The sequence below is a fragment of the Macrobrachium rosenbergii genome, chromosome 31, assembly GCF_040412425.1.
Source record: "Macrobrachium rosenbergii isolate ZJJX-2024 chromosome 31, ASM4041242v1, whole genome shotgun sequence".
Classification (NCBI taxonomy): Eukaryota; Metazoa; Arthropoda; class Malacostraca; order Decapoda; family Palaemonidae; genus Macrobrachium; species Macrobrachium rosenbergii.
Genome location: NC_089771.1, coordinates 27260521 through 27274044, shown reverse-complemented (window position 1 = coordinate 27274044; position 13524 = coordinate 27260521). Strand labels below are relative to the sequence as shown.

The following is a 13524-nucleotide window of genomic DNA, read 5'->3' as shown; positions in this document are numbered from 1 at the left end:
ATATTCTCCTGCACTTGTTTGCAAACTTGATTACACCCAAAAGCAGGGCATCGGCTTAGAAAAAAAAATACATGAATAACAAATAAATCTCCTTTAAAGCAGTCTTGTACTTTATGATCAGCCACACTATTTCTTACATGGGACTGTACTTTCATGATTTCTATTGCAATGAAGTAAAACTTCAAGTATAAAATGACCAACTGCTAACCAAGACTAATTTCAACCATATCATGAAGCACATAACCCACGACCTTTGCATTTTAAATTGTCCTGTACACTCACATCCTATACCTAATAACAATCAAAGAACTCTAACAGACAACCAATACACCATCCGCAGCCTATGAAAATATAAGATATCCTTGTATGAAGTCCGGGAAAAACAAAGTTCAATGAAATTATGGCAAAATGTACATTACCAGCTGTTCTAAATAAGGGGGCATATTTATGAAAGTAATGGATAATTGCACATTTCAATAACATTCTACTTCTCAAATGCATCTTACCTGTTCCTTCAAAAGTCTGCCCATCCACAGTAACTTGAAAAGCAAACGTCTTGGCATGGGGTTCTCCAGATTCCCTCTTCAACTGATATTCTACGCCTTGTCTCAGTTCATTCAAGAGCATTATTGGGTTCTTCGTAGTCTGAGAGGGTCCTCCCGTAGGTGTAGTTGTGGTCACGGTACTGGAGGCTGTCGAACCCCCTCCAATTTTATTTTTACCAGATGGGGGTGTTTCCTGTAATTCATAACACTAACCTCCTTGAGAAGACACACTGCCACTCCTATAGAGGGGTTTGGCACTAAGCTTCACACCGCCACTTTTGCAACCAACAAATATACAGCCCCCATTAGCATCGGTAAAAGCCCGAGCATGGACAAGAATAGGAGTGAGCAAGTGAAAGATACAATGAAGGCTTGAATAGAATACACTACCATCTAAGGGCTCTGGAAAACTGTAAACTACAGTACAGTACTGGTATACACATTTGTGAAAATTTGTCAAAATGGAATACCCAAGAATCATGCAAGCCTATTACAATATAGAAAGGTAATAGATAAGGGGGATTAATGCAGCACCGTACATAGAAAAAAAAAAAAAGTGCATGCAGTTTTTGTGTAATTTCTTAGAAAGGATTTGCAATGGAATACATCTCACTGCTAAATTCAAATACAATTTCTTCAGAAAATCAGTATAGTACAAGGATATGTAATATAAAAACATTCAACTCCTATTAAATTTTTATCAGTGAAAATTTCACTTACTGTAAATCTCCAAAAGTAGGGCGTGGGCTAAAATCATATACATGCCCAATTAATCTAAATCCTAAGCAACTACAATTGATAGCAACCATCTAAAGTGGTAGCCAAACAATCCTAGATAAAGTATCCATATACTGTCCTGGCTAAGAAATACTAGTTATAAACAGTAAAGGCTTTTTATAAACTCATTAATGCATTTTGTTTAAAGGTAGAAGAAGGTACTCAAGTCTACAATTGGTGCTCTACCCTGAATAAAACTTTTAGAAGAGCAATCCCATACATTATCCTTGCTCATTATGGGAGCTGAAAATGTATATTTATTTAGCCCCACGAGTGATGGGTTGAAGCTTAACACGTGCCAAATAATCCAACTTCGGATATGAGCAATGTTTAACTGCCCTACCTTTATTGTAGATTTTTATTTTTTACAATGAAGAAACTAAGACTTCAATAAACACTACCACTCAAATTAATAATGTCAAAAGCCTGCAAAACTTTTAAAAACTTAACCTACCTATATGAATTTCATGAATTATTAATCACACCGTTATTGGACAAATTACTCAACTACCCTTATAAATAAAAATTTGTGAAGGCCAGATAAAAGAAACTTACGCCAGCCGCTACATTAGAATTTGAACCAAACCCAACTTCAGAGTCATCGCTGGTAAAATCTTGAACAGCGGAAGAATTTTGGCCAAGAGCTTGTGCTGCGTCAGAGGCATTGCGGAACTGAAGAAAGGATCGAAGTGTGGCCTCGGCAGCCGAGTGCTTTGCCAGCTTTTTGCTTCTTCCTGATCCCTTGAAGACTTGACCATCAAGCTGTTGAAACACCTTCCATTAAACTTCTATACACTCACGTGCTAAATGGCCACAGCATTCCAAATTTAGCAATTTCCACTTTTCCTCTATCTAAACTATACACATTTATATTTATCAGAAATAAAACAAATTGCAAGAGGCAGGCTTACTAATTTTAAGTAATCAAACTAAACATTAACGTTTACAACAAAATTGAAAAACACGTAAGCCACATCTGATGTATTTAGATAAGGACTTTGGACTAGGTAGTAGTTTGAAATTTACTTTTAACATGAGTGTAACCATCAGTTTCTTACTGAAGTAATAAAAAACAAACAATAGTAGTAGAGTACTAAGTGGAAAAGAAAAAATGGTCTAAAAATAAGGAAAAAAAAAAAAAAAAGTGAAATCAATGATGGATAACAAACATACAAGAAGTGTATGTAACATTTACATTTCTTATACCATCCTTCATTGAGTTCACTGTCAATGCCATCACAATTTATGAAAAGGCAGTCCAAAACTGCTTACAGCACCTGAAATATAAAATTACTACAAATAAACATTAAATTATAAGAACTAATAACATTGTTATAAACCTCTGCCATTATCACAACCAGTCTGTGCCAAAGGTCAGGTGCCTGACTAAGGGCAGGCTGACTCCTGTAACCTCCTATACAACAAGGTACCAAATGCAAGAGGCTGATAAGACCCATTCCATAATTTAGCTCACCAGACTGTGTGTGCTCATGCCTTGAAGGTCAGTCACAACCAGGCTCAGCGACCATTTTGCTCCAAGGTCATCTACTTATGTAACTGATGTCTGGTTCAAAGATTATTCTCCCCAAAATACAAGCAGAAATGTGCTTGTTGAGTCAGTCACAGAAAACTCGTTATCCTATCCACCTACAGACAGTGGACCACAATCAACTGCAGTAACTATCATCTCTCTGAATGGACGATATTAAAAGTTTACATTTCCTTGGACAGCACTCTGTTCTGTTCTTCAGAGTTGGCTCATTAAGTTCCAGGAAGAGCTTTTTATCACCTGTCTTAAAGAGCCCACAGGCAATGACAGATACAAAAGACAGAGCAGAAAAATTGACTGCTGTAATGGTGAAGTCATTGGGGAAAACCACCAAAGAGTTCAAGCCAAAGCCAGGACGACCATATGATGAAATCTTGGCCAAAGACAATTTATGGAAAATTCTTCAGTTTGTTCCATGGCTGACAGAACTCCAGCAACAACCCAGAAACTGTATAACAGAACTATTGGTTGGTGCAAGGACCTAGCAACCATATGTGTAGTGGCTCCCCTGCTTTTTGAATGCCATCTGAGCACAGGTCAGAACCAAAAGACTTCAGCATCCTGTCATCTTCAAGGACAAAAGAGAACATAAACCCTGGTGGCTAGTCCATGAGGTCTTGCTAAAGTAAGTCATCAACTACTGCGACTGACATAAGCTTCTCCCGAGCTTCAAACCAAATGAAGGGGACAAATACCAGCATCTCTCCGACAGGAGACTTCTGAAGGATAATCTCGAGAAGACTCCCAATGGCCACCGCCCTCCTCTTCAGCAGCCCAAAGGACCAAGGAAGGGGACAGTGCAACAGAGGTGGACCCAAAGAGTTATATGGCAACACATCCATGCACTCCTACAAAAGTAAGACACTTAAAAATCATAATTCTTCTAGCACAAACACCAAAATTACTGCTTACAAACCATACTAGTTACATAATGGTGAACTTGATGAGAAACAGTGCTTTTTCCACTGCATGGTGAACCTGACTCATTACAAGATTCTGTATGAAAAAAGTGGCCAAAGCATGAGGAACACAAGATTATTTACTGTTCAAGTATCCACAAGATACTGAACAATTGGAATAACAAGAATAAGAAAAGCACTACAGATATTTTTTTCTTAAGTGTTAAAATAAAACGGCCCAAAAACCAATGCAAGTGCCAATGTCTTGACTGCAGCAACTGACAATAAAAAAGTGATGTCTGTCAATGAGAGGTTGGGACCCCAAGTTCCTCATTCAACTGCAACTACTTCAATACCTTGTTGCCAAGCTTCAAAAATAGGACCAAATGTCAACAAAGGTACATATCTATAAAGGTGAAGGGTCTGAACCCTTGTAGAAACAAACTCCCCTGTCACTGAATGTGTAACACAGCATGACAGATTCTATTCACATTTGTTGGCAGACAGTTCAATGACAAAAATAATTCTCAAGCATTAAATTAGATACAATACTGTATGCAGAACTGTGCTTCTTACCTCAACAGCCACTGTAAACATAGGAGCATGTGAAGGACCCTCCATAGATAATGTAGAATAAACAAGACCAGGCCGCAGCTCATTTAATGTGCTAATTGGATTCTTAGGTTGTGGAGGCCCTGTTTTTCGTCTTTTAGCAGCTGGCTCTGTTTTATTACAAAGGGCAGAAACCAAGAAGAAATGTATTAAATTCTGAAGGTACTAAGTTCAAAAGCTATAAACTACTAAGAACAAATGAGTTTACTCAAAAAGGCTCAAAACTTCAAAAGCTATAAACTACTAGGAACAAATGCCTCAACTCAAAAAGGACACAACTTCCTACACATGGAACAATCTGACAGCTCTTGCATATACACTTTCTGCCAAGATTATGCCCTACACATTAAAAATTTACTAAATATAGTATTTAACTACCTAGAGCCTTTTTTTCCCCTTAGTGTACTTTACCAAAATGAATACCACAAACGGAAAATTCTAGCTACAGGGTCTCGTACTCACTATCAGACCCAGTCCAACTTAAAAAATAAAATGTATTTTTTCAGTAGGCTTTAGAAAATATGTCAAAACAATTTTGAACTCTAAAGGAATGGAATATACAATAGCAGAGTAAGTTAAGCTAAAGTTTACTGTACATTACACAGAAGTTAAGCTAAAGTTTACTGTACATTACACAGAAGTTAAGCTAAAGTTTACTGTACATTACACAGAAATAATCTTTGCCAACAAAACCACAAGAAGCCAAAGCTAGCTGGTCAACATAATACATAACATGATTTTGATTGTTCTGCCACCCACACGTGAAAAATATAAGCACCTTACTATACTGATTGCCATTTTTACTGTGTCAAAACAACTGTACTGTATACTTGTTAGAGAGAGAGAGAGAGAGAGAGAGAGAGAGAGAGAGAGAGAGAGAGAGAGAGAGAGAGAGAGAGAGAGAGAGAGAGAGAGAGAGAGAGAGAGAGAAAAAAAAAAAAAAAAAAAAAAAAAAAAAAAACTTACCAGCAGACTGACCTGAATCAACTTCAGAGTCATTAGTGGTTGACCGCTTTACACCTCCACCTATGTCAGTATTTCCGTTCTTCAGTGAGCCATTTGAATCTCCATGGCCATTTTGTGCGACTTCACTTATCGAACCTGTAAATACAAAAGTGTGTGTTAATATAAAAAAAAAATAAACTGCCTAAAAGGTACTGGCCGAACTGGAAGAGTTACATGAAGGAAACAGACACAATGAACCCTTTCTTTAGGAAACAAAACATGAAGGGATAAGTTGAGATAATCCTTTTCTGGGGTTGTAATCACATGCAACTAAAAAATGGTATCATTGCTAAAAAAAGGTTTTAATTGCTTTTCCTTTTCTAGGGTTGAAATCACATGCAATTAAAAAATGGTATATATCATTGCTAAAAAAGGTTTTAATTGCTTTTCGCGTCTATAAATTACCACAGGTGTTCTTGAATGGCTTCACATTTCATCTATTATACAATAAAAATTAATGGCTGTCTGAATGAGAAACTAATGGTGGAAACGGCAAAAATTATTTACATCCGCAACATTTCATTACCATAAAAAATATCATACCCCATCGGTAGTGTAGTCTTCAAAGGTCAATTAGTTTAGGTACAGCTGGCTGACAAAATGTGACTTTAAATTCTTGTAAAGCAAGTAAAATAACACTTGAAAATGTCAACTGCCATAGTCTAGCTCACCGAGGAACTACGGCTTAGAATTACCAAACTATCAATCAGTAATATCAGCAGCTTATGCACTGATAATACAATCCTCCAGGTTGCATACCCATGCAGCACCATATTTGAGGATACTTTCCAAGTTCTAATACCGAATATGCTCTCTTGTGTCACAATGTAGCCTAACTACACACTGGGTTGCAATTAATATGACCAACTTTTCTTTTCAGGATGCTTTACAAATATAAAATTCTACTGTATATGCTATGGGACTATGGAAAAAAAAAAAGGGTAGAAGTAATATTAATTTCAAAATGTTGCAATGGAAAAGTAACAGACTACCGTTTATTCCAATGACATTTTACAGCACTATTTCAGGTTAGCACCATGTAGCCTATTCTAGTCTGGGTTACGTTTGTGTCCTCGATTCATGTTTCACTCATGTTGTACCCCACCGAGAACCCTGGTGTCTTCCTTGGCCTATATACCCTACTACTGTCAGAAAAAAGGGTTAAACAGTCAAGGGATCACTTCAGAAGCCCAAATTACCTGAAAAAATTAAAAAATCTCCATTTCAAACAATAATCAATAATGGGCAACTTGCAAAACTGAACCTTTCCATGGGTCATTGTACTGGCAGTTTAGAATACCTTCTTCCACACTGGGCTACTTTTCCCACTGGAGACATTAGGGTTGTGCTCGAGTACTGTTTCCCAATTAGGGTTGCGGCTTGCTACCCCTAGTAATTTTGGAGGTTACCTAGTAACAACTTAATAGAGCTTATCATCTAGCCAAGCCATTTGATTAGCCAAGTGGGCTTAATAACAAGCAAATTTGGCTTGTTATCCAATAAGAAACCCAGCCTAGGGTGTAACACGATGACTTATCACTGGCTGCATATAGAGATAAGAATCAGGTGTCGCAAACAAAAAGGGCTCAACCTATCAAGCTTATCGGCAGCCCACTTCAGGGTAAATTCATTTAAAAAAACTAAATTTGCTTACCGAAATCGTCAGGCTTTTGTTCTATATCATTCCCTTCGGTCAACTCAGGCTCGAATTCAACCTTCGAGCTCAAGCCGGTTTCCTTCTCGCGTTTTATCTGACAAAGCCTTAACATAGTGAACGCAGGGGCACCGAGGCCAACCAATGTTTCATCAAGGTTATCAATGCTTGGCTTAATATGATTGTAACTAAACAAACAATGGTCGAGGCATACGCTTATTAAAATGAACAGCCTTAGCCGAGGACAAATAAGGATACACATCCGTTTCCTCTGACAGCTTAAGGGAAACTAAGACGAAGATAAGACGAAAAACAGACGAACCGAACACCCTATTGTCCAATGACTTTTAAACCCAACTAATTCCAAAATGCATCGACTGGCCGAAGTGCCTCTTTCAAGCTGGGGACAAAAATGGCGGGGGGTGAAAAATATAAGAACTCTATTCGTGTTTTAAAGCGAGGCGGCCATACCACTGAATCGGGCCCCCACCCTGCTGACGAAGGGACAAGAAGCTCGAAAAAATCGGGCGGCTTTTCTTACCGTCGCTGTCCTCTGCCAAAATGTCCAACACGTCGGAAGGCCCAGAGTTTTGTGCATCGTGCTCCATGCTCATAATTGCCTGTAAGCGATGGTTATCTCCGTTAAAACAAGGATATTAGCCACAGTAACAAGAGTCGGCCAAGCAATTGTAAACAACGTCTGTCGTGAGGCAGCGAGAGGGCGAGCGCATGCGTCTGACGTCACCAAAACCAATAGCCGAATCATTGCCAAGCGTACGGTTCGTTCCCGCTCAATTCCTTAGTAATTAATCACCAATATTTCTCCATGTTTAAGCTGCCGATTTAATAAATTCAGAACCAAAATTAAGTTTATAAACTAACAACAACCGCCCAAACAAATAACGTTTCCGTGGGCGTTCAATACGACGCCGTATGACAACCCACTTCGCTCGATGAAAATGTTTCCTTCACCGTTTCTCCGAATATTTAACGCGCGTAGAAGACCAATAATCGTCGAGAAACACTTTGTTGCATAGCAACCTTATTGTCAGACTGGGAAATGTGATTTCGATAAATGGAAAGTAACAAAAGAACTTCAAGAATGTGTATTGATTGCAGAAAGTTGGTGAAGGAAGGGAAGCGAGTTGCCAGATAGCCGGTACTTTGTCCTTGCATCTGCATCCTTCAACTTTGCAGCATCTGATTTTCTTCTTACAGCGCACTATGAACTTATGCAGTTCTCATAAATGCTGCGTGACACACAATCTGGCCTAGCGGAAATTTTCCATGATAACGACGCCAGTGTTAATCTCCGTTATCGCACGAATATCTTAAAGTACCTACAAAATAATATAAATCTTGTTAGTATATACATGTTCCTAACAAGTATCATGTTTTACACCTACAGAATCAAGAGGGAAATTTAAATGTGCATACGATCAAAGGCCGATTACTATCTTTGTCCAGAAAGCTTGAAAGCAACATGGAGGGAAACCACAGAACCTAGAATAAAAGATTCTGATCCATCTTAATGGGTTATGTGGAAAATACACTGACTCGGAGCCGGAGAGAAATATGTAGTTATGTACAGTACATTCATGTTAGTCATTCTCAATTCATTTTCTCCCTGAACACAATTCCTTAGTTATGCAGAACTTTTTGCCTTTGCTATTCCAGATCAACATAAAATTTAAGATTAGTAGCCATGTTGTTGGTCATATAATAGCAAGTATCTCAACTTCAGCATGGTATTGTTCGTGAACAGGTCTGTTGCTACAACAAACGCACTAACGTCTACGTCACGAAACACTGGTTCGGTATTTGTGTCGAACTATAGATCATTAAAAAAAAGAAAGGAGTCTCGCGTGTATCGTATTGACGTTTGGTCTACTTTAGCTAAAGCTGTAAAAGGAAAGTATAAGGGTGAACCGTCCTGGTTCGTTGTGGCTACTTACTGTCTCCAACTCGATTATGAATTGCTTTTGATTTGAGTTTTGTCTTTGACAAGTACAAAAATCGCTTGCCCAGAAGATTGCTTTGTTTACGAATTATCCGTATGAGCATTTAGAATTTTAAAATAAAAAATAAAATAGGTTACGGGCGTTACATAATTTGCTGGCTTAGACAATATAGAGCGTTCTACTGATCATCAGTACATACAATGTGTTTTTCTCTCGATCTTATATACAATGTTGTATCTTTCTTCATCTATCTTTCAGCACGTACACATCCGTTTTTATTTACTTACAGCGAAATACATTCGTACAGGTTGGTACTCAAACTTCCGACATACTCGTTAGTTGGAGAAGCTACGCCACCACGGTCTAGGTACCGAGACCGTGAACTACGCATGCGCGCACGCGCAGAAAAACCCTTTGTCAGGAAAACCCCATGAAGAATTCTTTCACTGACAGGTTAATGCTGTTATCTCACTCCTTTTGGAAATGCATCGGATTCTAATGGTTCTGAGGGTTTATGAGTAATGCAGTACGTGCATGCACAGGCCTATCCTTTACATATCGGGGAAAGGACCAACTTGTGTGACTTACATCAAAGAACTTTTTTCTTATCATTCTACGCTACGTTATAATTGACACATACCATCACTTGTATCACTCCCCGGAAACGCCACCGAAAAGCACAGGAAAGCCTTATGGTCTATTAATCGTAACAGTTAATTATATATTAACCTTTATCAACAGCGTCCATAACCAGCGGCAAAATACAGCTACCATGGGAGCCGTTTGAAAGGTAAATGCCAGTTCTTACTACTACTACTACTACTCTAAATGCTACGTACGTCCTACAGCACAAGTTACTAGCTGCCGAAGAGCAGGAGCCCGTGCCAGCACAGTAGTAGTATATGCACACACGTGAAATTGGCATAAAAATTACTTGTAAGGTACATAAGTTTTGTTCCGTGGTGTTTGTTCGTATGTTCAAGCGTTATTTCACCATTCTCGAAAAGAAAGGTGATCAATAGATTTTGAACTGGGTCATTAGTTTTTTAAAATCTGTTTAATTTTGTGTCTGTCCCTTAAATCGAAATGAGGGAAAATCTGTATTTTGTAATTATCTCATACATATAATGCTTTTTGTCAGTTATATATATATATATATATATATATATATATATATATATATATATATATACACGAAGGTAAATGTCTTAAAGATATGTAAGTAATAATAATAATAATAATAATAATAATAATAATAATAATAATAATAATAATGTATTATGATCACAATTAATAGCTATTAAAAGAAACGGACTGACCAGCTAAGAGATAATTTGCACATTAACATAATTTAACCATATTTTTTGACGGTTTTACGAGAAGACCCACACAGGTAACTGATTAGCTGTACCTGGCCAAAGCTTAAGGTACAAACGAGGACGAAAGAGTCAGTTACAGATGAAGATAAGCTAAATAAACCAACAGACAACGAAGAATACAGATGAATGGACGAGGAATTCAGAGACACACTTGACGACTTAACCGGGGAAAAGGAACTCCCGTTCTAAAGCTGAGTTACAGCTCCGTGAGACTGGTGGATGGACAGTTACCGGTTAATCAATCAATAGCGAGACGTTTGTGCCAGTCAGTCATTCAGTCAGTCACGTGGGAGCAGTGACCAGCCAATCAGGCATGTGGAAGCAATGATCAGTCAGTCACGTGGGAGCAGTTACCAGCCAGTCAGTCAGTCAGTCACGTAGGAGCACAGACCAGCCAATCAGGCATGTGGAAGCAATGATCAGTCAGTCAGTCAGTCACGTGGAAGCACAGACCAGCCAGCCAGTCAGTCACGTGGAAGCACAGACCAGCCAGTCAGTCAGTCACGTGGGAGCAGTTACCAGCCAGTCAGTCAGTCACGTGGAAGCAGTTACCAGCCAGTCAGTCAGTCACGTGGGAGCAGTTACCAGCCAGTCAATCAGTCACGTGGAAGCACAGACCAGTCAGTCAGTCATGTGGAAGCACAGACCAGTCAATCAGTCTCGTGGGAGCAGTTACCAGCCAGCCAGTCAGTCACATGAAGGCAATGACCAGTAAATCAGTCAGTCGCGTGGAAGCAGTTACCAGCCAGTCAGTCAGTCACGTGGAAGCACTGACCAGCCAGTCAGTCAGTCACGTGGAACGTACTTCATGATTGTTAGCAGTAGGCGACCAGTTATACAACGGCCCACCTGCTTGTATATATCTGAATGACTAAAGTCCGCACAATTTGATGAAATTTAATAAGCGAGTAAGTAAATAAATACTAAGTAATGGCTATACTGAGAGAAAAATAATCCGTTCTAGATTCTGTTGTTTAGAATGGGTATGTGATGATCAAGTTGGGTATATATAAGAAAAAATACAAAAATGTTCTGAATTTGTCCATAATAGATCCAGATTCGGGACTTCCTTGATGCTTAACTTTTCATCATGATCGATTAACTTCGTAATTTAATTAACTAAATTAAGAACCCACGAAATCAAGAGCTTATATTAGATTAGGAGCCTTAAAATGCTATGAGGCTGAGAGAAAAAGAGTCTAGGGAGTTCAGACAAGCTATGAGAATAAGCGACACTAAAACACAAAGACCTAGATTTGAGGGTCCTAGAGTCTAAGAGCATTAGCGTCTAAGGGCACTTGACCTTGAAAGCCTGAGAGAGAGAGAGAGAGAGAGAGAGAGAGAGAGAGAGAGAGAGAGAGAGAGAGAAACTATAATAAGTACACAAAGACATGTTTCTAAGTCTGTGTCGTTCCCCTGTAAACAACGAGTCACGATAATGCAATCAACATGCACTCATTGATCATCAGTGTCTGGCTCAGCGTGGGCTCTGGAGAGAGAGAGAGAGAGAGAGAGAGAGAGAGAGAGAGAGAGAGAGAGAGAGAGTTCCTGGAATGAATGAGAATGGAGATTCTTTGTGAAAATTCGTCTGGAAAGGGACTTGATTCTCAGAAGTACAGTTTCCAAAGAGGACCAGTCATAAACACACTCTGGGAAGAAAGAAGAAGGAAAAAAAAAGTGCTGGAATTTTTGTTTATATAAAGTAAATGGGAGAGGCGTCGATGAATTTAAGTAAGGTTAAAAGCGGAGTGGGTGGAGGTATATTCGATCATTATCTAATTGAAACAAAACATAAGATAGATGTACGTTTAAGGAGAGATGGGATGCAAATCAAAAACAAATGAGTTTTATTCAAGGGAAAGGATAAGAGCTGAAATATGGGTTAGTATTAAACACATATGAAAGTATATGAAAAGCTTGTAAAATTCCTTGATGAGTCGCAAGAACACCAGGTTAGGAGAGAGAACAAAAACATGGAAAGTAAATATTATTTCAGATGCAACCGCATGGCAGAAGTGAAGACCATGTACATATATACAAGAAGTGGTCAAGAATAAAGTGTCAGAAAAAGGAGACAAGTAATTAAAAGAGCTGTTCTACAGGGAAGTAAATGAAGAGAGAAAGATTAATGAATAAACGATTCTCTAAATAAAAGATGCAAATGGGGAGATGCTGTCTGAAGTGAATGCAGTCCCAAGAGACGCAGAGTTGACTGATGCAAGAGTGGAAGGACTTTAGCAGAAGCAGATTTTTTACAATAAAATACGAATGAATGAATGAATAAGATACGAGGCTAAACCACTCCTGATCTTTAAGAATCAGTAGATTCACTGAACCAAAATAATTTTTAGATTATATGGGGCTCTTAGTCTGGCTATATTACAAAATCCTGGTTCCCAGTGGTATACTACACCCAAAGCCTGGACTATAGATGTAACCACTGTTGCATACATTGATGAACACTGCAATAATTTTGCCTCGAATTCACTGCCATGACACATGTATCAGACTGACAAGTCCTGGTGCTGATTATTCAATGAGATATCAGTGAGAGCAGTGTAATGAGAGCTCGTAACGAAATTGTATAGGCTACCTTTATAATTTGTCAAACATCTGTCCAACATTTGCAAGCACAGAGCGTTACGAATCGTATCAGGCCCTGGAACAGAGTACACAATGAGAGAGAGAGAGAGAGAGAGAGAGAGAGAGAGAGAGAGAGAGAGAGAGAGAGAGAGAGAGAGAGAGAGAGAGAGAGCGTGGGATGAAATCTCTATCGCATCACAACCTAAAGAGGACCTTTCAACTAAACGCGGTTCCTCTGGAATTCCTAAACCCGGGCAAATGTTGTCGAAACAAAGACTACAGTGCCCAGAATAACTAGATTCTACGTCGAAGCTGCCTTTCTTTTATGCTCGACCATGCAAAGGTTATACCCCTTAGCACATTTCATAATCGAAATATGTTTTCTTTTTACCTGAGGTAAATTTTCTTTTATGCCTGACGATGCAAAGTTTATGCCCCTTAGTACATTTCGTAATTGCAAATATTTTCCTTGTCTTTTTATCTAAACGAAAAAACATTCTATTAACAGGAGCTGGAAAATTCCAGCTGCTGTTATTCCGCCCACAAAAGTACCTAACAAT

General features: G+C 38.7%; 1 protein-coding gene across 8 annotated transcripts in view; it reads right to left on the bottom strand.

The window, feature by feature from the left end:
• Window positions 1-13524, bottom strand: part of Adar (Adenosine deaminase acting on RNA) — a 450653-nt gene that overhangs the window by 22732 nt on the left and 414397 nt on the right. For 2 of the 8 annotated variants that reach the window (XM_067132520.1, XM_067132515.1), the window contains 4 exons: window positions 5361-5483; window positions 4347-4492; window positions 1878-2084; window positions 507-738 (listed from right to left, as the gene is read on the bottom strand). In XM_067132520.1, coding sequence (XP_066988621.1) covers window positions 507-738; window positions 1878-2084; window positions 4347-4391 — 484 coding nt within the window. In that variant the 5' untranslated portion in view covers window positions 4392-4492; window positions 5361-5483. Of the gene's footprint in view, window positions 1-506; window positions 739-1877; window positions 2085-4346; window positions 4493-5348; window positions 5484-7041; window positions 7546-7582; window positions 7780-13524 lie in introns of those variants that run through there. The other 6 variants (XM_067132519.1, XM_067132514.1, XM_067132518.1 and 3 more) reach the window with 5 other exon arrangements.